Here is a 24831-nt window from a genome sequence, read left to right on the forward strand (position 1 = left end):
TCTGGCCGTCATAAACAATCTCTACCGTTAACTGCTTCTCCGCTTGTCTCCTATTTCTTTAAATAGCACATCTTTATCAAACATGATCACCCGAGATTCTAGACATAAATATCATGCCTCTGGCTTCTTTCTGCACTCTTTTGTATTTGATAAAGAAAAAAAGTTCTTTGTTGCCTAATAAAACCCCACAGTAGAGTTTTTAACAAGACGTCTACCCTGACATCCATGAGCGTAGAGAGTCTTGCAGTTAATTGCTTAAGAAAAAAATATAAAAACCATTTTGAAAATAGAAAATATAGAAATTATTTCTAGAAAAGGTTTGTTACACAACTAGGATTTCTGGTGGTGATGAAAGGTGTATTACACAACAGTATAATAGTATTTGCAGAATCACTGGATTTATGGTGGATTTCTCTTTACTGTTGTAACTTTTACTCTTGTATGTGTTTTGTATTTGTGAATACTGTATCTTGTATAAATTGCCTTAATGTGGCTTATACATTCACCTCACTGCAACAAGGTCCTACGTTTTTTATTTGAGAGGCAGCTGGGGCTTTTCAGTGTGGAGTATGCATTTTCTCCTTGTTTCCTCTCTCCCTTAGTTAAAAGACATAGCAGTTAGGTAAACTGGTTGCTCTAAATTGCCTATAGGTATGGTTGTATGTCATGGCAACCTGTCCACGGTGTCTCCTCTCATCCAATGAATGCAGAAATACTGTCTGCTCCAGCCCCCATGTGATCCTGAATAGGATAGGTACCACAGGTGTATGGATTTTCCTTAGTGCTTCTACCCCTGTGTGTGTCTTACCCTTAGGGGCCAGCAATCTGGAATGGTGGTTTCAGCCCGTTCCATACAATGCACACTAAACCAAGTAGGGCTCCATGGGCGAAGGCCAAGGAGGACACCACTATATAAGAAGGGCACAAAAAGACAAGACTAATGTTTGCAAAAACTTTCATAGATAAGCCACAGTCTTTCTGGAATAATGTTCTATGGACAGGTGAAACCACAGTAGAGCTCTTTTGGAATGCAGTGCATCAGTTTGTTTATAGGCGACGAAATGAAGCCCATAAGGAAAAGAACAGCCTACCTACTGTAAAACATAGTGGAGTTTCTATCATGCTGCTACTGGAGGCATTGAATGTATCAAATAAATGATGAAATCAGAAGATTACAAAGGCATTTTAGAACTAAATGTGTCACCCAGGGTCAGAAAACTAGGTTTGAAGCAAAGGTCTTGGGTCTTTCAGCAGGATAACGGCCCAAGATACACATTCAGCAGCACAATAGAATGGTTGAAAAGGAAAAGATGGACAGTTTTAAACTGGCCAGCAATGAGCCCTGACCTAAATCCCATTGAAAATCTTTGGAGAGAGCTGAGATCTGCCATTGCAAAGTAAATTCCCTGCTAAAAAAATAGTAAATGGAATTACCATAATAGGCTAATATTTTACTTTCAACTTTTGCAGGGCAAACCTAGGAGGGATGCAAAGTGGCTGCTGCAGATAAAAACTTTACATTCCTTAAATCAATTGGTGACACCCTATAATTCCCTCATGAGTCAGATGTTTCTAAACTCCAGTCTAAGAAACTGGGTTATGCGATGATTTGAAGAGGATTGGCTAGATCTGTAAGTGATACAAGATGTTCTGGATCCCCATTCCTGGGAAAGTCAACTCGCCTCAGGCTATTTTCAGAATCTCGTTCTGACAATTACAACACCATTAAAACAGTCCAGCTGGTGGATTGAATCCATATCGCTGGGTGCCTCTTGCTCTTGTGCTGTATTTCTGGTATTTCATTTTATGCATGGATGATACGGTGTACAGTATATCTGTCTGAGGTCTCAAACAGTAGATTCCAAGACTTGGCAGTAGATAAGGCTGGGGTCAGATTAAGCGTCATGAGAGGTTAGGTTCTGGTCTAGGTAAGGGGAGACACATATCGATGGGGAAACAGACTTCCCTTCCACCAGAATTTACTCCCGAGTCTTGGAATATAACGTCAAACCTATTGCTATGTGCTGCCTCGAAACCAAAGGAAGTGTGGGATGAGGGTGGTGCTCAGTAGTGGAGTAGTACCGCTCTCTATCGCTAGAGAGCGGGAAAGGACTGATACGGGTATTAGTGAGGAGACGCCAAACTAAAAGCAGGGGCTGGCCTTGACAAAGGAGGGTAGTCATGCCAGTTTTCATAGTTCCTTTGTACACTGAGAGAGTGGGGATGCGAGAAAGCACGCTGCTCTGAGTCACACCAACAGACACATCGAAAACTCCTCGTGGTTGAGCCCGGCCGGCATCAGACTACACACCGCACCGACAGAGAGAGGAGGAACACACCGGCCACAGAGGGAGAGAGTCGGCAAAGCGGGAAGCTTTCTGTTCTCCGAGTGAAGAAGAAGAAAGAGGAAACTCGGCCAACGATGTCTGGGCTAAAAAAGAGAAACTCAAATTCCTTAGCAGACCGTGAGGAGGACAAGCAGGTCACGCAGAGGATGCTGTCCCCGGGTAGCGGTGGGGAGCAGGGAGACTCCAGCCAGGGTGTAGCATTGGGAGGCGACGCCAAGAGCCCCAACAACGCCGTTGGAGGAGAGGGAGGGGAGGACGGGGTTGCCCTGAAGAGGACCATCACCCTGGTGAACGGCGTGGCCATCATCGTGGGCACCATCATAGGCTCTGGCATCTTCGTCACACCAACCGGCGTGGTGAGGGAGGCTGGCTCGGTGGGTCTGTCCCTAATAGTGTGGGCGGTGTGCGGGGTCTTCTCCACTGTCGGAGCCCTCTGCTACGCGGAGCTGGGGACCACCATCACCAAATCCGGTGGGGACTATGCATACATCCTGGAAGTGTACGGCTCCCTGCCGGCTTTCCTCAAACTCTGGATCGAGTTGCTTATCATCCGGCCGTCCTCGCAGTACATCGTCGCCTACGTTTTTGCCACCTACCTCCTCAAGCCCCTGTTCCCCGAGTGCCCAGTGCCGGAGACCGGGGCCAAGCTGGTGGCCTGCCTCTGCATCCGTGAGTATTCGTAATATGCTGCTCGGGATGATGCAATTCTAGGCGTTGTTATGTTGTTGTTGTGTGATGAGTTTCTCGAGCGGTAGACATAAAGGTGGATTACACATCCTGTTTGTGGTGGTCTGTCAAAATGAACCCACCTATGTAACTCAAGGGACACAGACAGAGATCACTGACTCAGCTCACATACATACAGTTTACATAAGTAGCCTCAGTGCGATATTATGGAACACGTGTAATGCCAGTGAGACGTACAAGCGAACATATTGCGTACCATCCTCGCGCGCAGCCTCAAACAGTGGTGAAAAACGCTGCGTTATTACATCAGCTCCGGTGAGGATGGAGGAAATTCGTATGCATCACCAGTCATTAAAAACCATTTATGGTAAATGAATTTACTTATATTTTAATTTTCACTTAATATTTAACGAGTGGGTTTGATTTCATTTTTTCTTCTTTGCAAAAATTAATTAATTTAACTGCCTGTGAATTACAAAACTGAGAAACAACAACATTAAGCCTCGAGTAAAGAGTAAAGATACTAAAATTTGCAGACATTATCTGGATTTGACAAGGCAGAAAGACCATAGTGTCTGTAAATATGAAATAAAATGTACTTAAATATAATGAAATTTAAAAAAGTGAATTCGGCGGGCCCATTCCTTGGTGAAATCTTCAAAATCAAATTAAGAAATCTAAAATGTCCCATTAATTATTTGTGTTTTAATATTAGCAGGGGAGTTCCTATTACTGGAGACCACATACTGTAGGCTACTAAATAATCACATTGCATTTTTCTTTGTTCTAAATTTGAGGATATGCGTTAATTAGATACTTATAAAAACAAAAAAAATTGAATTTATCTTTAACAATATGTTGTATGCTGTCCTGTTTTGTGTTTGTATGTGTGTTTTATGAGGATTGCTTGCTTGAGTGTGCATGTGCATGCCTGTGATGTAGGCAGCGGAGTGGTCAGGGTCACTGTGGTTCTGAAAGCCAAATGTCTACACTCACACACACACACACATATATTGACCTTGGTCACTTTTGGGAACATTATATAGACTTAAATTAATTTCCTGGAGACTTACCTTAACCTTAACCACAACCACTACTTGGCTAATCTTAACCACTGACCCAACAATCAGCCTTTTCCCAAATGGGGACACAGCTTTTGTAACCAGTTGGACAAGCTGTGCCCAGTTAAGTGGTCATTAGTCTGAAATTTGTCCCCAAAAGTAGCCTATGAAAGACACAGACACACTCACGCACGCATGCACGCACACACGCACACACGCACACACATACACACACACACACACACACCCCCACTCCATAGGTCTATTTTGGTGTGAGTCATTGTTCCATTTGACCCATGTCTTTGGGAATTTATGTAATTGAAATCAATGTGTTTCAGTATGTATTTATAGTTTGTGCATACATGTACGCACATACATGAATATTCTCAAATATTAGCCAGTTGTGTGTGTGTGCATGCCTGTATGAGTTTGGATGCCAGGCTCTGTGTGTTCAGCCCTCTACTGTACTCGGCGCCTCTCTCTCTCTCTTTGTCATGGTCTCTTTAACACAGAACCTCATTGTGGTCTGTCTCGTTCTTCTGTTGTGGCTCCGACCTGATTTAGGAGCTTTGAAGGGACCTGCTGCTTTAGTTAATCACTTTTAATGGGTTCCAGCGTAAGGGGTCGCTTTGAATGTGTGTGTTCTGTGTATGGTAGAGTGGGCTGGGTACCAATACTGTACATGTGAAGTTTAAAGACAGAAGGGTATGGTGGAAAGGATTTTATTCCCTCAAAAATTTGTTTACCATCTCTGAATTCTTCTCCAGCTTGCATCGTGTTTTGTGAACCACAAATATACACACACACGCACACAGACACCCATAGTACCTCACATTCAAGTAGAAAATCAACTGGGGTTCAGGAAACCTGTTAAAAACTATTTTAAAATGTGTGAAATTATGTTTTACATACAAAAATTTCAAAAAAAACTTGCAAGGAAAAGTTAGTTCTTCATATGCCCAGTATGAGTCGCTCAGTGTCCTGCAGACTGACTGAAGACGCTATGGTGGTGTAGGCACGCTGTTATTCAGTGTGTATGTTTGAGAGAGTCTGAAGAGATCTTTCATGTGGTTGAAGGGAAGAACCCACGAAAGTTACACCAAAGAGCTGTTTAATAAGGATTGCACCACTTAAAGTCTTTATCTCTTACTCTCTATTCATTATTCTTTGTCTGTGTTTCTGTTTTGCAGTCTTGTTGACCTCTGTGAACTGCTACAGTGTGAAGGCGGCAACCAGAGTACAGGACTTCTTTGCTGCAGCCAAACTTCTAGCACTCGGACTTATCATCATTATTGGCTTTGTCAAGATTGGCCAAGGTATTCTCCACAAGCACACCTAAATACACACAAATACACAAACACACAAATTCACAGGGTTACTGTTAGTGCAAGTGCTTTAGTTGCCCCCTCCGAGGATCATGACCGTTGTTAACGGCCCCTTCCATCACCACTAGTATCACAACTTTCAATAGTTAAAAAGTAAATAGCCTATAGGATTTACTCATCAGTACTATGATAAGATAAAATGAACATCTTGAATTGTTGAATTACAGACAGAAGAAGAATTAAAACTACTTACCAGCATAAGTTTATTGTGATGATATAAATTAATCAAGTTATTATTCTACAAATTTCTGTTGTCCAAATTAATAATTTCATACAATCTGTAATTAAAAGATAACCAAATTATTTATTGATTACATTATCGATTTGCTTTTGAATTATGGCATACTGTATATCAAAATAAGAAAATAATAATACCACAACTAGATATATTTTACTCATTTTGGTCTAGTTTGAATTTTGCTTAACATGCAATACTTTAGAATACACACGTGTATGGGACAGGTAAGTATTAGCACTGAAAAAGGATATGTTTGACATAAAATTCTTTTAAAAGCAACAAAAAGGTTACAATTTTGATCATCAAAACCATTGGATTTCAGATCACCTAGGCCATTAAATTGTGAAAAAAAATCACTTTAGAGGTAAATTTAGTGACAAGGAATCAAAATATCCACCGTGACGGTAATTCATTCTTGTCTAAAGCTGAATTTACAAATGGTAGAAATAAAAATAATCAAATCTTTGGATGTTACATTACATTTCGGAAATGAATCTTTTTTCCCAAGTGCCAAAAATTGTTTGCTTTCCTGGGCACGTGAAATGTTCAGTTTAGAATACAATAAGATCCTAATCAAAAAAGTTAAGGTCTGAAAGACACACCCTTAAGAGGTAGTGCTCCTTGCAAATTGTTTGTTGTTTGTTAATGCAGATGCCATAAAAGTAACAATTGCCTTTAAATACATACAACTGAAAAAAAACATGCAGTTGTTTACAAAACTCCCATTCACATACAGTAGTACACACTCATATTTATATTCAGTACTTAATGCAGGTAGTATACCATTTGTACAGTTTGTGCCACGTGACTTGAAACAGGAAGTGGTCAATTTGACTCAAGCAATTCTATTCCTTTTTGCAAAGTATCTTCCCTGCTGATTTGTACCCGTAAACCACACTTTCTGATGGGGACTCCTTAAATTAGATTATTTGATTTTGTTGATTACAGAAAGATTTTCTCTGCTAATTTTTTTGGTTCTTGTTTGTTCCTGTGAAGATAATTGCCATGAAAACACTGATCTCATATGCAAATACAATTTCTCTCAAGTCAATATGAAAGATAACAGTCCTCTTATTAAAATAATCCTGAAATCAAAGACAAATTAGATTTAACTGAGGAGATTTTGTGTAATCTAGGAGGCTATGATGGCATAGCCCCATAAACCTTTTATCTCTTTGAACCCCAGTTATTCCAAATTTGTGTTGCACCACTTCTGGGACAATATCTGGTCGATTTCTGGCATTGAAATCCCATTCTGGCCAAAGTTGATCTCAGTGCAGCCTGTTGTCTTTGCTCTATGTGAGCAGTGAATCTGCGTAGGCAGAGTAGCTGGTGTTTAGCTTCCTGGAGTTGGGCCGAACCCTCATTAAGGTCACAGGATGTTGTGAAGTGTAGCCAGAATCAAGAGGACAGCACAGAGAAACCAGACAATGACTCTTAAGTAGAACACAGCTCCTTTAGTTTGGAAATCTACTCATTATCCGCTAGAAGTCTGAATCACACAAAGACTGTAACACAACAAGCAAGAACTCACTATGAATGATCAGCCTATTGGAGTTTTACTGAAGAAGGTATGTTAACATGTCTAATCCAGACAGGGAGTGAGCTCAGGGAATCAAACTTTGCCCTCTAGAGGAAGGCTGTCTTAACCAAGACTTTGGGGTTCACAGGGTTCATGCCACAGAAATTAGACTACTATGGTTTGCGGTGCTACATATCAAAGGTGGCATAATACCTTCTGCTTCCCCTCCAATGATAAAAAAAAAAAACCCTCTACCTGGTAACTGTAGGCTTATATCCCTCCTGCTGCCTGTCTGTGTTTGCTGCCAAACGCTGCTGTGCTCCTATGGCTGCTTCTCTTCCTGTCTGCGGCAAAGCTTTCACCTGCTCAACTCCTCAGAGAGAGACACAGAGGCAAATAGAAAACAGGGTTCCATTAGATAAGCATTCGATCATAGTAAATCTGTGCTCTGATGGTAGAAAAAAATTAGAATGGGAACCGACTGAAAGGGAAGTCAACAAGTATGTGTGCTGAATGTGAATGAGTCAGTGTGGGACACCAAGACCAAGTCTTGCAGATTGAATGTAATCACAAAGTAAACAGTGTTATGGATTAGTATAAAGAAGCTGACAGTAGGTGGTATTTTATCAGATTTTTACTCAGTTGTGATGTAATTTGTAGTTTAAAGAGAGATGCCTTTAAAAAATGTCTCGAGAGAAAAAAATGTGAAAGTCACTGAGTTTACAGTGAAGTTAAGTTGGAGGGGTGATTATGGAGAGCAGCTGACCACAGCAGTAAACTGTTTTCTCCTCTGTGTGGAGCACTGAGCTCACTCATGACCTCCTACCCTCTGACCTCACACCTGACATTGACCCTAGTCTAGCTGAAATTTAGCTTTGAAATGTAGCTGTTTTCTTGACAGTCTCAGTTTAACTCAAATTGCAACACCAAACCTATAGTTTTGATGGTATCTATAGGAGCTTAAAGCATTTGAAACAATCTACAAACTTGTCTAAATTTAAAAGAATAAAGAAAATAGAAACTTAAAAGTACTGTAGTGCTAAATACAATTTAGAGGTTGCATTTTTTCAATATGTAATGATTTTGTGATTTGATTTATTTATATGTGATATATACAGAAAGACCCAATACAATCAAGTGTTTTTTTTTTTTGTTTGTTTTTTTTCTGTTTTACTGAAAACAACTGGCGTTATGATGTTAACTGTTAAGTGTTAGGGGATAAGTCCCCTAACACTTAACATTACTCTGCACATTTCTAGTTTAAAATTTTAATGAAATACTTCATGTTCATTCAGAGGGGTCAGTTTTCTCTGTCGTTCAATTCCTGGCAGTGCTAAAAGGTCTTAAAGTCTTAAATTTGCCTTCATGAAAACTGCTGATATTTGTTAAAATACAAGCCCAGCTTTTACCTTGCTGATGCTGCTGCTGTATAAAATGTGAAGGTATCCTCTTTATACCGGGTCTATATCACTAAATCAGAGCCAAACTAGAACCATTTTTAGGGGGTTATTTCTCCAACATGCTAGGGCTAAGAGATGTTATACCTGCAGCCACTGGAGCTTAAAATTTCTGAATGAAAGGCAGTCCAAATCCAAATTCAGTCCTTCAACACACATGCATAGTGGGTGAAATGACAGACTGCCTGCTTGTTGTGGAGATCAGTGGTCACAGGTCTCAGATCAGCTGACTGGGGGTCAAAGAGGACCTCAATGCTGAATGGAATTGTTCCGAGCAGAAAGAGATGTAGCGGAGGGAGGAAAGTGTCTGTGAGGTTGGAGTAAGAGAAGGTGGGGAGGAACAAGAGGAAGAGGCAGAGCGACTGAGAAGGAAAGAAAGACGTGTGGTACTTCATGGGAAACTAGTTTTGTACTGGCGGTTTAGCAGCAAGGGGCCACAGTACAAATAACATAAAATGCTTTAGCTATGTCAATTGTAACATATGTATGGAGCATTCTCACGTCAAAATAACAATGAAATAAAAAATGCCTGAATTGACACACACACATAGATTTACATGCAATTTTTGATAGAGGCAGGCTGGTGCAGTAGTTTCTGTAAAACTGAGTGTGTCAGGACACTTCAGCATGTCCTCTTTTTTCAGAGTTGTATACAGATAAGTTATTTGTAGCTGGTTGATTGGAGTTTGGGTCAGCTTAAAAAAAAAAAAAAATTCCCTGCCAGTGCTGACCTTTTAAAGAGAAACGAGTTACCATGATGCTAGACAAAAAGACCTGTTAAAGCCAGTGGATGGGCGTGTGGATGTAATGACATAAGCGTAAGCAAGTTTTAAGTAGTTACACATTCTGTGTAAAACATGCTCTTAGCGAGGGTTCATCTTAGGTATTGGAATCAAATGGAGAGCGGGGTTAGAGCTTGACTTGGTTTAAAGTATTGCCTTATACATCTTAACATTAATGCTACATATAGTAAAACTTTAACATCATTAAAGAAACTGTCGTATATGAATGTCCACATAGCGTTTAATCCTAATAAATAACACGACTGAATAATTGAATAGCAAGAAAGGGTTTGTATTGATGAGGTTTAGATACAATTTGACTAATAAAGAGTCAGCCTCACTGGCCAATATACAGCATATCAGTGACTATAGAGTTTACCCTCTGTGCTTTTCTTATTCTGACAACATAAATTCTGAGTTTTGGCCACTTTCACAATAAAGAAACTGGACTTTGTTGATTTTCAAAAATTGAATACTTCATTTTCTTTAAATAGTAGTCTGAAATCTGCACCACTGTCAGTCCCAAATCTGCACAGGGATCAGTGGCCTGTATGTCTAAAAAACACAAAGTTGCTGATAATGTTCCCATGATGAATTGTTAGTAACTATCAATAATGTTTTGTCTATCCTCCCTGATGTCCAGTGGATCAGTTGGATCCCATTGATCTCAAATAAATAACATGCATGAGCTCTAACTGGTCTTCTTCCTCATCCTTTGGCAGAAGGAGGAGCTGCTTCTGGCTTTCATTCTTGAACTGATCTTAATCCACATAAATTGACTGCAAACAGCCTGTCTAATAACTGTTTAGGTATGTAGCTGGAACATGAAGAGTAATTCTACACATTTGTAATTCTGGGCCTTTCCTAAGTGCCATTTCAAAAGTCAGCCCCCTGACTTGGTACTGAGTCTGATGCCGTTGGTAAATCTTTAACATCAGTCTTTTTTTCATCATAGTGCTTCTAATAACTGTTTATCTGAGACACCTGAGATTATGTAGATTTAGAAAAAGACTGGGTACATGGCTGAGATTACATCAACAAACTCACCTAGCAGGCTGTCTCCACTGACACCTCACTTGGTGCTGCGGTCCTCTCTGGCTGGTGTTTGCTAGTTGGAGTGGTTATTGAGTGATTTATAGAGTATACAGTTATTGTTAACAAGCATTGAATTTCTAAAATAAATAATCATTTGGAGAGGTGCATTCCAGACTGGAAAAGTTGGGGAATTTGATCAACGGGTCGTGTTTCAGGAACAAAACTTTTTAACAAATTGTTTTGCTCATTTATTGAATTAGGTAATGGGTTTCAGTCTAATTGAAATTGGATTATTTGAATTAAGGTCATTAATACAAAAGGAATCCTTGTGTGAATAATGGAAACTTGAGCACATGAGTCTCACTGCTTAGTGTCTCATTTTGTATGATCATGTAGAGATGCACACTAGTTTCAATCTAGTTTATATGGTGATGTGTAAAGACAAACCAAACTGACACCACACACTCTCTGCTCATCCTGAGCAATATTAAACTAGTACATCTCTGCCACACTACCTGTGCTCTCAGCTAGTGTTTTACATACCGAATTCATCCTGTGTGTGTGTGTGTTCATGGAGCTTTGTGGCGCATAATGTCAGAGTCTAATGGTGTCTCAGATTAGAGGCGAGTGTAATCTGATTAGCTCAAATAAACCCCTGCTTTCTCAGTCTGACACCTGTTCAACCTGTTTGGAAGTGAAACACTCATGGAGACTGATCTCTTTCTAGCAAATACCTTCCAAAACTCACCTCTGATTTACTTTAGTTTCATCTTGTCATACTCCATCTATGATGCGGGGATTTCCCTATCAGCTTCTTATTCTTTATCTCTCTAACATAGTTTATTTAATACAAAATGTGATACACATTAGATTTGCACACCAGTATTTTCCAACCTCATGTAAATGTCCATCTTGAAGTGGGTTTCCACTGCTGGTTCACATACCAGCGACAGCTTTCTCTGTGGTGTTTATGAATAAAAGGTTTGTGTTTGTGCAGTGGTAGGGTTCCAACTGAATCAGGCATTGTAAATATACTACTTAGTGAAAAGAATTTTTTTCCCCCTTTTGTTTCAAAAAACATAGAACGCCATTCACTCAAGTCTTAAGAGTAGGTCTAATCCATGTAATGCCTTTGCCTTTACTTGATCCACTGTCTCTTTAAATTGAATTTAAACTCAGTCACTGCCAATTATGCACCTGAATTGCCTTAAATTTGCTGTGTGGACTGAGCTTAATCCATATAAAGCATGTTAATAATATTTGGACTAAGGAAATGACCAATTGTCATTGTGTAATTACAAAAATAAAAACATGAGAGGAAATTTTTAAGTTTTTAGACATTGTTTAAAGGAATAATTCAATGTTTTAGGAAATACACATTCATTTTCTTTCAGAGAGTTAGATTAGTGGATTGATACTGATCCATGTGATAATTATGAAGCTACAGCCAGGAGGAGATTAGCCTAGTTTAGCAGAAAGACTGGAAGCAGGGGAAACCAGCTAGCCTTTCTCTTTCCAAAGTTCAGGAATTTAGTGCCTAAATCCTTCTAGTCCCTATTATTAAACCAGACCTAATTTAAACTCAGTAACTAGAGGTAGGCACTCAGGTTGTCTTCATTCAGTCTTTGTTGTGTGCACCTTGAGTGTGTGTGTTCTGCAGTGTCCATGCATATTTCATTCTGTGTCTGTGTGTGTGTGTGTGTGTGTGTGTGTGTGTGTGTGTGTGTGTGTGTGTGTGTGTGTGTGTGTGTGTGTGTGTGTGTGTGTGTGTGTGTGTGTGTCTCACTTTCACTGCCTGGCACTGGTATTATGTGACTAGCTGATCAAAGCTTGGAGTGTATCCTGACCAGCATAGTGGAAGGCAATGGAGGAGAAAGAGAAGACGGAATACAGTTGTAAGTTGCAGAGTGAAAGAGGAAAGGCTAAACACAGGGAGACAAGAGGGTTGAAGATGAACATATTTATTTAATAGAGTCCTCATCTCACAAAATTAAGGATGAGCAGAAAAGGACTGAAAGAGGAAAGATAAGATCAGGAGTCAGTAAGGATTTAGACTTTAACAACATAAATAGCTGTAAAGGTTAGTAACCAATCAGTTGTTCAAGCCTCACAGAAAATGTGAGGTGAGCTGAGGGTTTAGAAGCAGACGGTCCTGAGTACTAGTCATGTGCATGTTTGGGTAAAGAGATGGGCAAAAGAGGCCTTGGGAGTATGATGGTCACATGAGTTCAGCCACAACTTTAACACCAGTTACCAATTTTAATGCTGTGGCTGAATGGTTTATATACTGTATATACACTGTTTTATACAGATTATCTGACATATAACATTTCAGTACACAGCAGAGTTTAAAATCTCTGTCATGTAAAATATCTGTTCTTCCTCCCAGACATGTAAAACCTGCTGTTACAGTACTTACAAGAAAAATACTAAAATTGGAGGTGTATGGCTGTATGCCAAATATCTCTCATTTGAACTTGGTGTTATGTGTATGGCACTTTAAACACAACACATTTCTGTAAATCATGCTTTTTGGGAATAACAATTTTAGTTAAGTTTATAGTTTTTTTTAGGCCAATTGTACTGATACAATATTTAGGGCTATCCATTTGTGTCTGGAGATGGAAAAGATTTGAGTATAATGTCTTGAGCCAAATGGATACTGGATTTTTAGGCTAATACTGATATACAATAGATGTTTTATAAATTGCGGGGTTTCTCTTAATGTATTAACAAGGTGGAGTTTGCAAAAAAGCACCTAAAGGACCCTCAGACTGTGAGAAACAAGATTCTGTGGTCTGATGAAACCAAAATTAAAGTGTTTGGCCTCAATTATAAGCGTCATGTCTAGAGGAATCCAGGTACTGCTCATTCCCTGCCCAATACTATCCCAATGATGACACATGGATGTGGCAGCATCATGCAGTGGGGTTGTTTATACACCAGCAGGGACAGGGAAACTGGTCGGGGTTTTGGGAAAGCCGAACGGCGCAAAGTAGAAAGATATCCTTGATAAAAACCTGGTCCTGTGTGCTCAGGACCTCAGACTGTGCCAACGGTTCACCTTCCAACAATTAACAAGTTGAGTTAAGGAGCTTCATTTATAGCCATGAACATTAAACCATTACAACCAGGACCCAGAGACCCCCAGCACAGCTCTCATGTCTGGTTGGTACACGGAACATTTCTGTCCAGGTGGGGCAGTGGGGTCTCGGGACACTGTGGTCATACATTTGTCTCTCTGATTATGGGTAGAGCATAACATGAGATAGTCAGACAAGACAGACAGCGCAGTAATCAGGCATTTCCCACACTGCACAGTGGCTTAGGGCTAACCCTCCCAGTAGCAACACTGCCTAGGGCAGTTGGTTTAGCAACCGTCGCTGTGTCTGGGAATGTGTGTTAATGTTGTGGGGAGCAGGTTTGTCAGGAATGTGGCACAAACCAGCAGAAACCTGGAGGTCAGACAGGAGGGGCTGTGAAAAAATGTTGTTAATCCTCAGAATGGCTGAGATATGTAAGTAGAATAGAACGCCTCTCCCCCTTGAGAAAGGCAATAAACCTTTTTACTAATAATTGATGTTTCTCTCTTCTTGTAGCCCCTTCTGTTTGTCCCTAAGATCCATCCATGCCTTAGGTTGATCCACAGAGTCATGCCATAGTCTGGGTCACTTATTGACCCTCTCGTCCTGTCTTAACTCCAATAAATTCTGCAGACCTTCACTGATCCACATACTGAGACAGATTTAAGCTGAATGTATTTAAGATGAATATTTTCCTTTCCCCCCTGGTGTCTGTTATCGTGTGTTGGGTAAATACAGATACATTTTTCATTTATTGTTCCCCATCACAAGTCCTCTAGAAGGTCCTCCTCTGGATTTGGGTTTTATTTGTATTAACCCAAGTCTTTCTCACTGTCCTCTCCCCATCTTCTCCAGGTGACACAGATGGACTTCTTCCAGAGAATTCCTTCAAGGGATCCAAATATGAATTCGGAAATATCGGTCTGGCACTGTACAGTGGTCTGTTTGCCTATGGTGGTTGGTGAGTTAATACATCCAACCACTTGTGTGATCAGACTGCATGCCACTGCACGGCCCATTTAATATCCAATTTCCCATTTAGGATCACACAAATTAAAATGCTAATCCTTCTGATTTTCCTCATTCTATAATTTTTTACTGACACATCATGGTGAGATGATATAAAGGATATAAATGGACACAGTGTGTAACCATGAATCATTATACTTTGGACAAAGACGATTTGTAGATTAGTAAATGATATCTAATCATCATGATAAAATTCCATGGAATTGTCAAATTGTCAAATTATTACCCAGCCAACTTCCTTCTATTCCTTTATACTGACTGAAATTTATTTGTGAATTTACTCTCTGGGGATCGATAAAGTCTTTTTTCTTTTCACTCTAAACCTACGTAGAATTGCTTTCTTGGTCTAAATGAAGTAGAAATTTTAAGTAAACTAAAAAAATAAAAAATAGCTCTCACCTTCTTCTCCCCACTTCCACTTGTTCTGACAGGTCATTTTTAATGAAGTGTTTGACGAAATCAGTGAATCTACATATCACTGATAATGTAGGGCTTGTTTTTTGTACTGTAATCAGTGACATGTTTTTTTACACTTAAACGTATACAAAAGAGTTGTACAATATGCAATATATCAGTTTGGTATATACGTTACTGGACTGTGTCTAATTGTCGGGCCCTCTGCTTCCAGGAACTACTTGAATTTTGTTACTGAGGAGATGATTGAGCCTTACAAGTGAGTATTAATCACTGAATTACATGCCATCAATATTTTGAAATACAGACTTGTTTGCAGGGGAGTTAATGATAATCTGTAGTTGTAATTTGAGTTATAACTCATACTGTTTGTATGTCTTCCTCAGAAACCTTCCCCGAGCCATCATCATCTCTCTGCCCATAGTGACAGCAGTATATGTTCTGACCAACTTGGCATATTTCACCACTCTCACCCCAGATCAGATGCTCTCCTCAGAGGCTGTGGCTGTGGTGAGTGCTTCAGCTATTTTCTTTGTATGAAGGCTACCAAACACACTAAACAGAATCAAAAATCATTAATGTGTTCCTGGTACATCACTGATCCATTGTCTAAATCATAGCTCTTTGGCTTCCCTCTGGATATCCTTTATATATAGAGGATTTGTGTTTATATATAATACTCCATAACAAAGTGAGAGTCTAGTCACATCAGCATTTAAAACAGTGAAATTTCACAGCAAAATCAATTACACTGCATGTGCAATCACTAAAACTGGAATTCACTCAGGGGCGAAGAATTGTTTTTTTTGTCGACTTTAACTTAGGTGAACGTCATCGCCCAGGAGCAAACTTTACAGCACAAACCTCTGAGGAAACAGAGAGCCATAGAGTCCTAAATGAAAGAAGCTGTTCATTACACCATCCACTTTTATTTAACCCTTCTCTGAAATATACACAGCTCCACAAAAGAGGAGTGGTTTGCAGACAGCTATGAAAAAGAAACTGATAAAAATAGGTCTTTTAATTTAACTATGTGAACTTATAGCCTTGTTTGTGACTAACCTAATAAGCTAGCTAACGGACAGCTAACCGTCTCGGAGAGCTTTTTTTTCTCCCTTCAATAATTCTTTATCAAATAAAATGATGTACAATCCCAAAAAAATACCAGGGGGAGTAAATGTCACAGTACAGTTAAAATAAAAAGAAGAGAGCGCTAGCGTGTTCCTAACACGTTTACAGTTAGCTCACCAGCTACAGTAGTAGACCAACTAGCCCTAGGAGTAGTCACTACCTCACCAAGAGTCACTATGAGGGACAATTTTGGTCTATAGTGAATGGGCCTACTTTACTGGTATACTCAACTACTTATTATCACATCTGTCCTGTCTTTGTGGTGTCTTGCAGGATTTTGGTAACTCCCACCTGGGTCCAATGGCATGGATCATCCCAGTGTTTGTAGGTCTGTCCTGCTTTGGATCAGTCAACGGCTCTCTGTTCACATCATCCAGGTAACATGTACACACAAACACAGCATATAAAAAACATACTCAGAAACACTCGAGACTATCTAACCAAGTTTTAGACTTGGTAAGTGCAAAGAAATCTGCAAAATCACCCTGAATCTCCTTGTCTGTAAAACTGAATTAATTAGAATAATTTATTTGTTTGCAATCACCCATGTCTTTTCTTCCCTCTCAGGTTATTCTTTGTGGGTTCTCGGGAGGGTCACCTGCCTAGTCTGCTGTCAATGATCCACCCCACTCTGCTGACACCACTGCCCTCACTTATATTCACTGTATGTACTCTTATTTTCTAATTACTGTACTCTAGATCACAGGGATCTTGCACTATGAATTCATAAAATCAAGTAAATCTCTTTTGAGTCTTTTAATCAGATGGGTACCACTTCACTGATTTACAGTGGTAATGAATTATAAGGATATATAAAACAACAATTAGCAATATTTTACCAGAAACTAACTAGAAACTAAACCTTTTTGCTGCACTCTCCCACACACAATAATGATAAAACCCATATCAAATTCATGACAACCTTTACAGCTACGTTAAAAACTTGGTGTGTGGTTGCTTTTGTACTATAAGAACTTACCAGTGATAGTACCATGTCAGAACAAAGAAAGAAATGCCACCCACAAAATCTGAAAATGTGAGCATTGAGTGCTTAGCATCACAGATGGAGACAGTGGTTCCTGACCTACCTGACATCCTCAATGATAAATAAGCTATCAGAGTTTAAATTTAGGATGTATTTTTACAGCTCTGGCTTGATGAGAAAGGTAATTGGTTGTTATCTTTCTTTGCACCTAATTGCTTCTCTCTCACTGTCTCCAGTGTGCGATGACACTGCTCTACGCCTTCTCCAACGACATCTTCTCTGTCATAAACTTCTTCAGTTTTTTCAACTGGCTCTGCATTGCCATGGCAATAGTTGGGATGATGTGGCTACGTTATAAGAAGCCTGAGTTGGAGCGACCCATCAAGGTGAGTGAAACTTAATGCAGCCAGCCAATCAGAACACAAGAAGCAAACGGTAATGGATATGGCTTGATGTTTTTTTTTTCTGACTTACTGCTGAAATATACCCAGACTTTGCAGGAGAGGATCAGTTCAAACTCATTTTTACCCAAACTGGTGATAAAGTTGATCAAGGAGGGACATGGACAGATATGCAGTGATAGTCAAGTGGACATTAAAGTTTCACTTGGTCTTTGTCCCCATTGACTTCCACTCAAGTTAGCTTTGGCAGCAGGAAATGTTTCTTCTTTGTCTCATGCAAACAACAAAGATCCATTCAGTAGAGCTCAGATGAATAGGGGCTGATCGCAGATTAAAAGACAGAAGAGAAGCTGGATGCTTGTCAGCTGGAGTTGAGGCCTGCTTGTTAGTAGTGTGTAGTGTGTGTGTGTGTGTGTGTGTGTGTGTGTGTGTGTGTGTGTGTGTGTGTGTGTGTGTGTGTGTGTGTGTGTGTTTCTTTTTCTGTTTCTGTTTCTGTTTCTGTGTCTGTGTGCACAAGAGGAAGAACGCTGTGTCTTCTGGCCAGACCAGTTGCTGCAGGACTCCCCAACACAAAGAGGGCCATTGTGCTATTGTTGTACTTTGTCTGCATGTGAGGATGTGAGTTTTCTCGTGTGATGCTGCGTTTGCGTATCTCTTATTAGCGCCGAATGGCAGCCCTGACTCTACTCATCCGCCTGCTGGCAGGGCCTTGTGTATTGGTCAGAGGTGGGTCTATCTTTGGCCCAGTGCTGTGAGTGAGTGAGTGAGGGAGTTAGTGAGTGGTGGGACAGTGATGACACTGTCTCCCTGCTGACCTCTATCTCGCTCTTTCGCTCTCCCACTCTATTTCACCTTTCTTTTTCTGTCACATTCATTCAACAGATTTTTTGCAAAGCTGCCAGAGAATCACACAATTAATTTACTAATTAATGTCTTTACTTAAGAGATATTTTATATCCGTAACCTGGTAGTTTAACCAATTCACATCCAGTTTACATGGCCAAAAGTATGCGGATGCCTGAACATTACATGAATGATTGTTGAACATGTCATTCCAAAATCATTGGAATTAATCTCCTGCAATAAAATCTTTCACTCTTCTGGGAAGAATTTCCACCAGGACACAGAATCTGGCTGCAGGGATTCGCTCCCATCGAGTTTAGGAGGTCTATTAGTGAGGTTGACTATTGGCATTCCAGTTCATCCTAAAGATGCTGAATGAAGTTTTCGCCAGAGCTCCAGTGTGTGCAGGCCAATCCAGTTCTTCCAAAGTAAACTGGGAATAACATTGCTTTATGGACCTGGCTTTGTGCATGAGGAAATTGTCAAGCTAAAACTGAAAAGGGCTTTCAACAAATTGTTGCCACACAGTTGAAAGCACACTATTGTCTAAAATATCAATGTATGCTGTAGCATTAATGTTAACTTTTTGCTGGAGAAAAGAGGCCCTAGTCTAAACCATGAAAAACAGCCTGAGACCAACAGTATACAAAAGTATATGGACACTGTGCTTAAAGTGGCTATAATCAATATTATTAAAATAACAATGTATCAAATGACAGTGTGTAATGTGAAAGGGATCACTTATAGTGACAGACCCACAAAGAATTATCACCAGACTCTGCAGTCCCCCTCGCCTATACGGAGTGCTTTAGTGTCTTTCAGCATTTTGTTTTGGTTGTCTAACCTGCAACTTTACTGTTTTGGTTCACTCTCACTGCTCTCATTGCATAATTTTTGGCCACAGCGGGCAGCTTTTTTCACTTTACACTAACAGCTCAGCACCAAACAACAGACAGACAAAGGTATTGACTAGCTGGTAAACACAGTGGAACATGAAGCAGATGAAGTCAAACTTCACTCTTGCTTTTAGCAACTGAAGACCATTTCCAAAACACAGGCCATTTGTATCTCTTGCTTACAGGAGTCTGGAGTTGATAAATCTTCTAAGTCTCTGACCAGAGTATCTTAGTTGCACGTTTCTCCATACTTAAAACCAAAGATGACCAGACTTTGAAAGCTGTGGCTCTTAAACTTTGAACTGCTCTCCCATTGGTGTTAAGATCTATGGACACATTTAAAAAGCAGCACAAGACCTGTCTACTTAGAATTGCTTTTGTTTTGTTTTGCAAATTTGTTTTGTCTGTAGGTAGTGTTTTGTATCTGAGGTTTGTGAAGGACTTTTTGATGTCTACTGTACTTTTTAAAGGGGCTAAATAACTCTAAGTATTTTTTTTTTTTTTACACAAGCTTGGATCAGTCTGTAGATCTCACTACAGTGCTCTGAGAAAAATATAATTGTGTTTCAAAGGAGAATAGGATAGAACACAATTAGGAAATGTTTCAGTAATGACACTAATTTTATAGAGAGAAAAATAAATGTAGAGACGATGTAATGGATGAACAGCTGCAAGTTTAAAAACAACACATTGTGATTTTAATGAAGGGTATGTGTCAGAAGTAACTGTGCCTAGCCAAGAAATACTAAGTGGTGTCAATCCTCTTATCTAACTCTCGGCAAGAAAGTGATTAAGTCTATTTCCCAAAATTTGAACTATTCTTTTAAGTAAGAGGAGCTATGGAACTCCTCACTTTGTCTTACTGGTATGAATCCTTTAGAGTTTCTTTTAAAGCCGTCCTGTCTTCTTCCTGCAGGTCAATATTCTGCTTCCTGTGAGTTTTGTGCTGGCCTGCCTCTTCCTCATCATCGTCTCCTTCTGGAAAACTCCAGTGGAGTGTGCCATTGGCTTCGGCATCATTGGTACTGGAGTGCCCGTCTACTTAATGGGTGTGTGGTGGAAGACCAAACCCAAGTGGCTGCTACAGGGGATCTGTGAGTACAACACTTGTTGCCTCATGTTTGAGTTTCTGGAACTGTCATTTCACTGGACATTGTGGATAATTGTCACTCGTGTGTGTTTTGCAGTTTCGACCACAGCCTTGTGTCAGAAGCTGATGGAGGTGGTGCCTCAGGAGTCCTAAAAGGCTTCACCTCTAACTTCAGCCAATAGCCAATCAGATTGCACCTACAGTGATCTCTGGGCTCTGACATCACAGCTGATGAAGCTTTACCTCTGTTGATCTCTTTCAACCGTCTCTCTTTCTCTCTCTCGCTCTCTGTCTCACACACACACACACACACACACACACCCTGTCTGCAGGGTGCTTATAAGGACCTGATGAAGGCAAACACATGCAGGTGTTTGAAGCTACTGTGTATTTGTGGTTTTTAACTAATTATCTTTTGTTTCTTAAGTCGCTGACATTTTTGGGTTGTTGTGGTTGGTATGGACTATTTTTAGTCACTAATTATTCTTCGTAGGCTGTTATGCTGTATTTTTATGATGAATTTCAATGAATTGTTTTTATTTCACTATCATTTTTTGTGAATAAGTTCCTCTTAAATATCTTCCTTCACGAGAAACCTGTGGTATTAAGCAACTTGTGCCTTATGTGGCAAATGACACACTGTTGAATTTGACAGTAGTTGTTGCTGGTGATGGCATTCACCTGCAAACACTTTAAAGAGAGTTATCTCAAGTCTAAAACAAGCAACAAGGACCTTTTTAAAAATCCTGAAAGCATCTGCTTTTAATCTCCTGGAACAAAGTTTTGCTTTCAAGTAGAAGTTGAAGTTGAATTTATTGCTTAGCAAGATTAGTCTACTCAGATATTCATGAAGCATTTCCTTCAAAACGTTCAGTCCTGCAGTCATTACAATTCTGTAGCACGTTTAGTTAGAAGTTTTGTGTTGTCTGTGTTGTTGCTCTCCATCCTAGAGTCCAAACTGATCTAGGTCTTGGTTGGTGTGGCATATCAGTCACTATAATGCCCACAACCATTCAGCATCTTTGGTTGAGTTTTAGCCCTGCTCTCTATTGTTTGTGGTTTTTAAGTTGTCTGTGCTGCTGTAGGAAGTGAGTGAAGCTGAATGAAGATCAGATTTTTCTGTTTTTCCATTTTTCATGGTGACCACACTGTTGATAAATGTTTTTCCCATCACAAGTGGGGTTACTGCACCTGGAAAGATGGTCGACTCCCATGTGGTTAGTCAATAAATTGTGCTCCATTGATTTTACACAATAAGTTCAGTTTTCTTGACATGAGGAGTAACACTCAACCAGTGAAATCAGTTGAAATGTCTTCTGTGGCTACCGGTGACCTTTGTTAACTTTGGGAAAATAGCCCTGATGATGTCACAGTGATGTGCTCAGTGTTCTCTCAGCTTGGAATGCAGAAAGTTTGTGTTAGGAACTGGCAATGTAGGAATTTACCAGATAGAAGGGGCTACAGAAAACATGTTATTGAGTTGCATTATGAGAAATATTAGAGCTCTACCAATACTATTGGCTAAAAAAGTCACCATATCTCAGCCTCTGCTGCTTTTTGACCATTCCTTTTTTAAAATGTATCTCTTGGAAGTCCCCCAGCTTTATGGGGGTGCAGTTCTAAATCACTGGAGTACCCATTTAAGATCACTTGTCTGGATGTAATGAAAATGTTTAAACCCCCCAAGTTTTCTGTTAAGTCATGTTTGTGTTCACAGCCTGTTTGCATCATATATTTATCTCTGCAGACTGATTGTGGTGATCAGCATAAGGATACTATGTGCAGCTTACTCATTTCACCTCACAGGATTTCTGGTTATCAGAGTTTAAGTGCTATTGACTTTGCGTTGCATTTTCAAATTATCATGTGGTCATATTGACAGACCTGCATATACCTCTATGGGAAAGTTGTATTATGACTATCACTGAAAAGTTGGGTCACAATTGTGCTAGTTTCCTGCTGTTTATTATTTTTTGGGTCAGTTATCTCTTTCTTACTTTCGGGATCAATATCTCAGTGTACTGGGCCCAGCTCTGGGAGCACCATTAATTCTCTAGTGTTTCAGAGACAATGTTTCAGTCTATATACTTTGATAAAGCCATGTAACTGTGACACAAACAGTTTCAGGTCAGAGCAGACTGATAGAAAGAAACCTGATGCTCTTTTTTGTGTTGTGGGTGTGTGGCTATATGAATGAGTGTTTGTGTGTGTGTGTGTGTGCTCGTTGAGGTGGGAGGGAGGTTTCCACACTGGAGTTCAGTCAGTTTCTTGTGTTATCTTCTCAGACACAGACAGATGTACTTCTTCTGAACTAACAGGCAGTTGTACATTTACATGTTACCGTTTCACTGTGCAACACTGTTCTGTTATATTCTCTGTTAGAATTTGATTTATTTTAGTGTGCCTGTGTGTTCGAAGTTCCTTAATGTGAGTAGAGGTGGATGGAGGCAAAAGGTCAGAGAGGATAAATAAGCAGAGAGACAACACTATGCTTCAGTCTATGGAGAGAAATACTAGAGACGAAATGGGAAAAAGGAGATTTTTGTTTTGTTTTGTTTTTTCTTTGTTTTGGGGAGTGGTGGTCAGAGTACAGAAGGAGCATGTTTTCAGATAACAATATGAACTGCTAGTTTTTGTTTTTCATTGTCTTGTTTTGTTCTTCCTTTTTTCCACACAGCGACAGTTTCAAAAAAAAGTAGTGTTGTGTTACTAACATTGACCCTCAGCATTGTTTCCATAGAGACAGTGTGACTGGTGTATAGAGGCGGTAAAGTTGTTGCCATGGAGACACGATGCTGGAGTGGCTTATGTGTATCTTTTAGAGGTAGAACCTTTCTAACACTCCAGCCAGCGCACAAAGCCAATGTGAAACTAACCTGGATAGGATTGTAGAAAGTTTATTTATTTATTTTTAGGAAACTTTATTGTTTATTGTTTAGTCCCTCTAATTTTTTTACAGGGCGTTTTGTGGAAAGTGCTTTACAAATAAATCTTGAGTTTTTTTCCATTCTTGTGTTTTGTTTGGTTTTGGTCATTTTTCTCTCATCTGTCTGTTCTCCTTAATTTCTTATTATCTTATTTCTTATTTTAACTCATTTGACTGGTTGTGTGTGTGTGTGTGTGTAATATGTTTTAAATTTTTTTTTTTTTTTTAATTAATAGTTTTGGGTCACTCACAGCTCTCATCACCCTTATTTCCACCGGTGGCAGGCCGACGTTTTGAGTGAAAGAGCTCCAATAAACCCATTATACGCAACATACTGCCAAATTTAACTATTAGCTACATAGTGAACATAGCGGTGCATTTAGCATTTAGCATCTGAAAAGACAGATTATTCAGATTTTTCCTTGCAGAATAGAACTTAAAGAAAAAGTGAATATTGGACTTACATTTGCCAGGTGGCCAAAAACACAGCTCCTTGTGTCTGCCGATGTTTAAATCTGCAGTTGTTTGCTAACATGTTGGCCATAACAGCTTTACAAAATGCTGTTGCTGTTTTTATATCTATATATCTATATCTATGTATCTTTCTATATATATATGTATAGAGAGAGAGAGAGAGAGATATAGATAGATATATATAGACACACACACACACACACACACACACACACACACACACACACACACACACACACACAAAAACATTAACATTTCGTTTACAGCTTGTTGCACTGTCCCCAAGTGGCCAGAATAATTAATGCAGGTTTGAGGAAGATGAGAATGAATTGTTTCCAACTGAGCCTTGATTTCACAGCCTTTGTGTTTACGACAATCTATGATAAATCTGATTAATATAAATTCAAAACAACACTGAATGCACAAAAAATTGTAGACAACTTAATATTGAGTTGCAGCTTTTTGCAGTTATAGTAACCTCTCATGTTTCTCAGAGTTTAAAATTCTCTTTATCGCTAAATTCTTTATAGATGGAATCGATTTCATAAAGGAAATTATTAAAGACTGATACCCTGGATCCATTCCACCTGTGAACTTGATAATAATTTGTACTTCTGAAAATTCCACGTTTATTCTCATATATTGAATCACCACTGGAGTTACTTGATTGGACAGGCACGATGAAAGACAGACAAGACACACCCTGCACAACAAAGCCATGTGTACCAAAAATGCTATCAAATGAACTACAAAGTCACCTCAGTTTACACTAAACAACTGCAGTTTTATATCAGAACAGTCTTATAAAGTGTTTAAAACTGATGTCAAACTGTGTCAGAAAAAGGGAGTAGAAATGCTATCGTTTTATTAACTCAGTTTTTAATGGACTTTCCTCTTAAGCAATGTGAAAAATATTATACTGCACTAAAACATTAACTAGACCAAGAATGTCACTAGTTAGTCATCCAGCTACAACCTTCAAAAATGGACTTCTGCCAAACACCCATCAGCTGTTTACTTACAGTAGACTGCCTTCTGAAAAAA

General features: G+C 39.5%; 1 protein-coding gene across 1 annotated transcript; it reads left to right on the forward strand.

Moving 5' to 3' along the window:
- Nucleotides 1-2214: 2214 nt before the first annotated feature.
- Nucleotides 2215-23359, forward strand: slc7a5 (solute carrier family 7 member 5). Its single transcript, XM_040133360.1, has 10 exons — nt 2215-3017; nt 5287-5412; nt 14454-14559; nt 15256-15300; nt 15428-15551; nt 16446-16549; nt 16740-16836; nt 17394-17543; nt 20214-20391; nt 20485-23359. Exons 1-10 carry the CDS (start codon nt 2423-2425, stop codon nt 20538-20540), a joined length of 1581 nt encoding a protein of 526 aa, XP_039989294.1. The 5' UTR covers nt 2215-2422; the 3' UTR covers nt 20541-23359.
- Nucleotides 23360-24831: the final 1472 nt, after the last annotated feature.

The sequence above is a fragment of the Xiphias gladius genome, chromosome 8 (genome assembly GCF_016859285.1).
Source record: "Xiphias gladius isolate SHS-SW01 ecotype Sanya breed wild chromosome 8, ASM1685928v1, whole genome shotgun sequence".
Taxonomy (NCBI): domain Eukaryota; kingdom Metazoa; phylum Chordata; class Actinopteri; order Istiophoriformes; family Xiphiidae; genus Xiphias; species Xiphias gladius.

Excerpts from the sequence above, each read along its gene's own strand:
- slc7a5 (XM_040133360.1), top strand. The coding sequence starts at position 2,423 with ATGTCTGGGCTAAAAAAGAGAAACTCAAATTCCTTAGCAGACCGTGAG. Across the intron at positions 3,018-5,286 it reads GGTGGCCTGCCTCTGCATCC|TCTTGTTGACCTCTGTGAAC; the intron begins GTGAGTATTCGT and ends TCTGTTTTGCAG. Across the intron at positions 16,550-16,739 it reads TCTCTGTTCACATCATCCAG|GTTATTCTTTGTGGGTTCTC; the intron begins GTAACATGTACA and ends CTTCCCTCTCAG.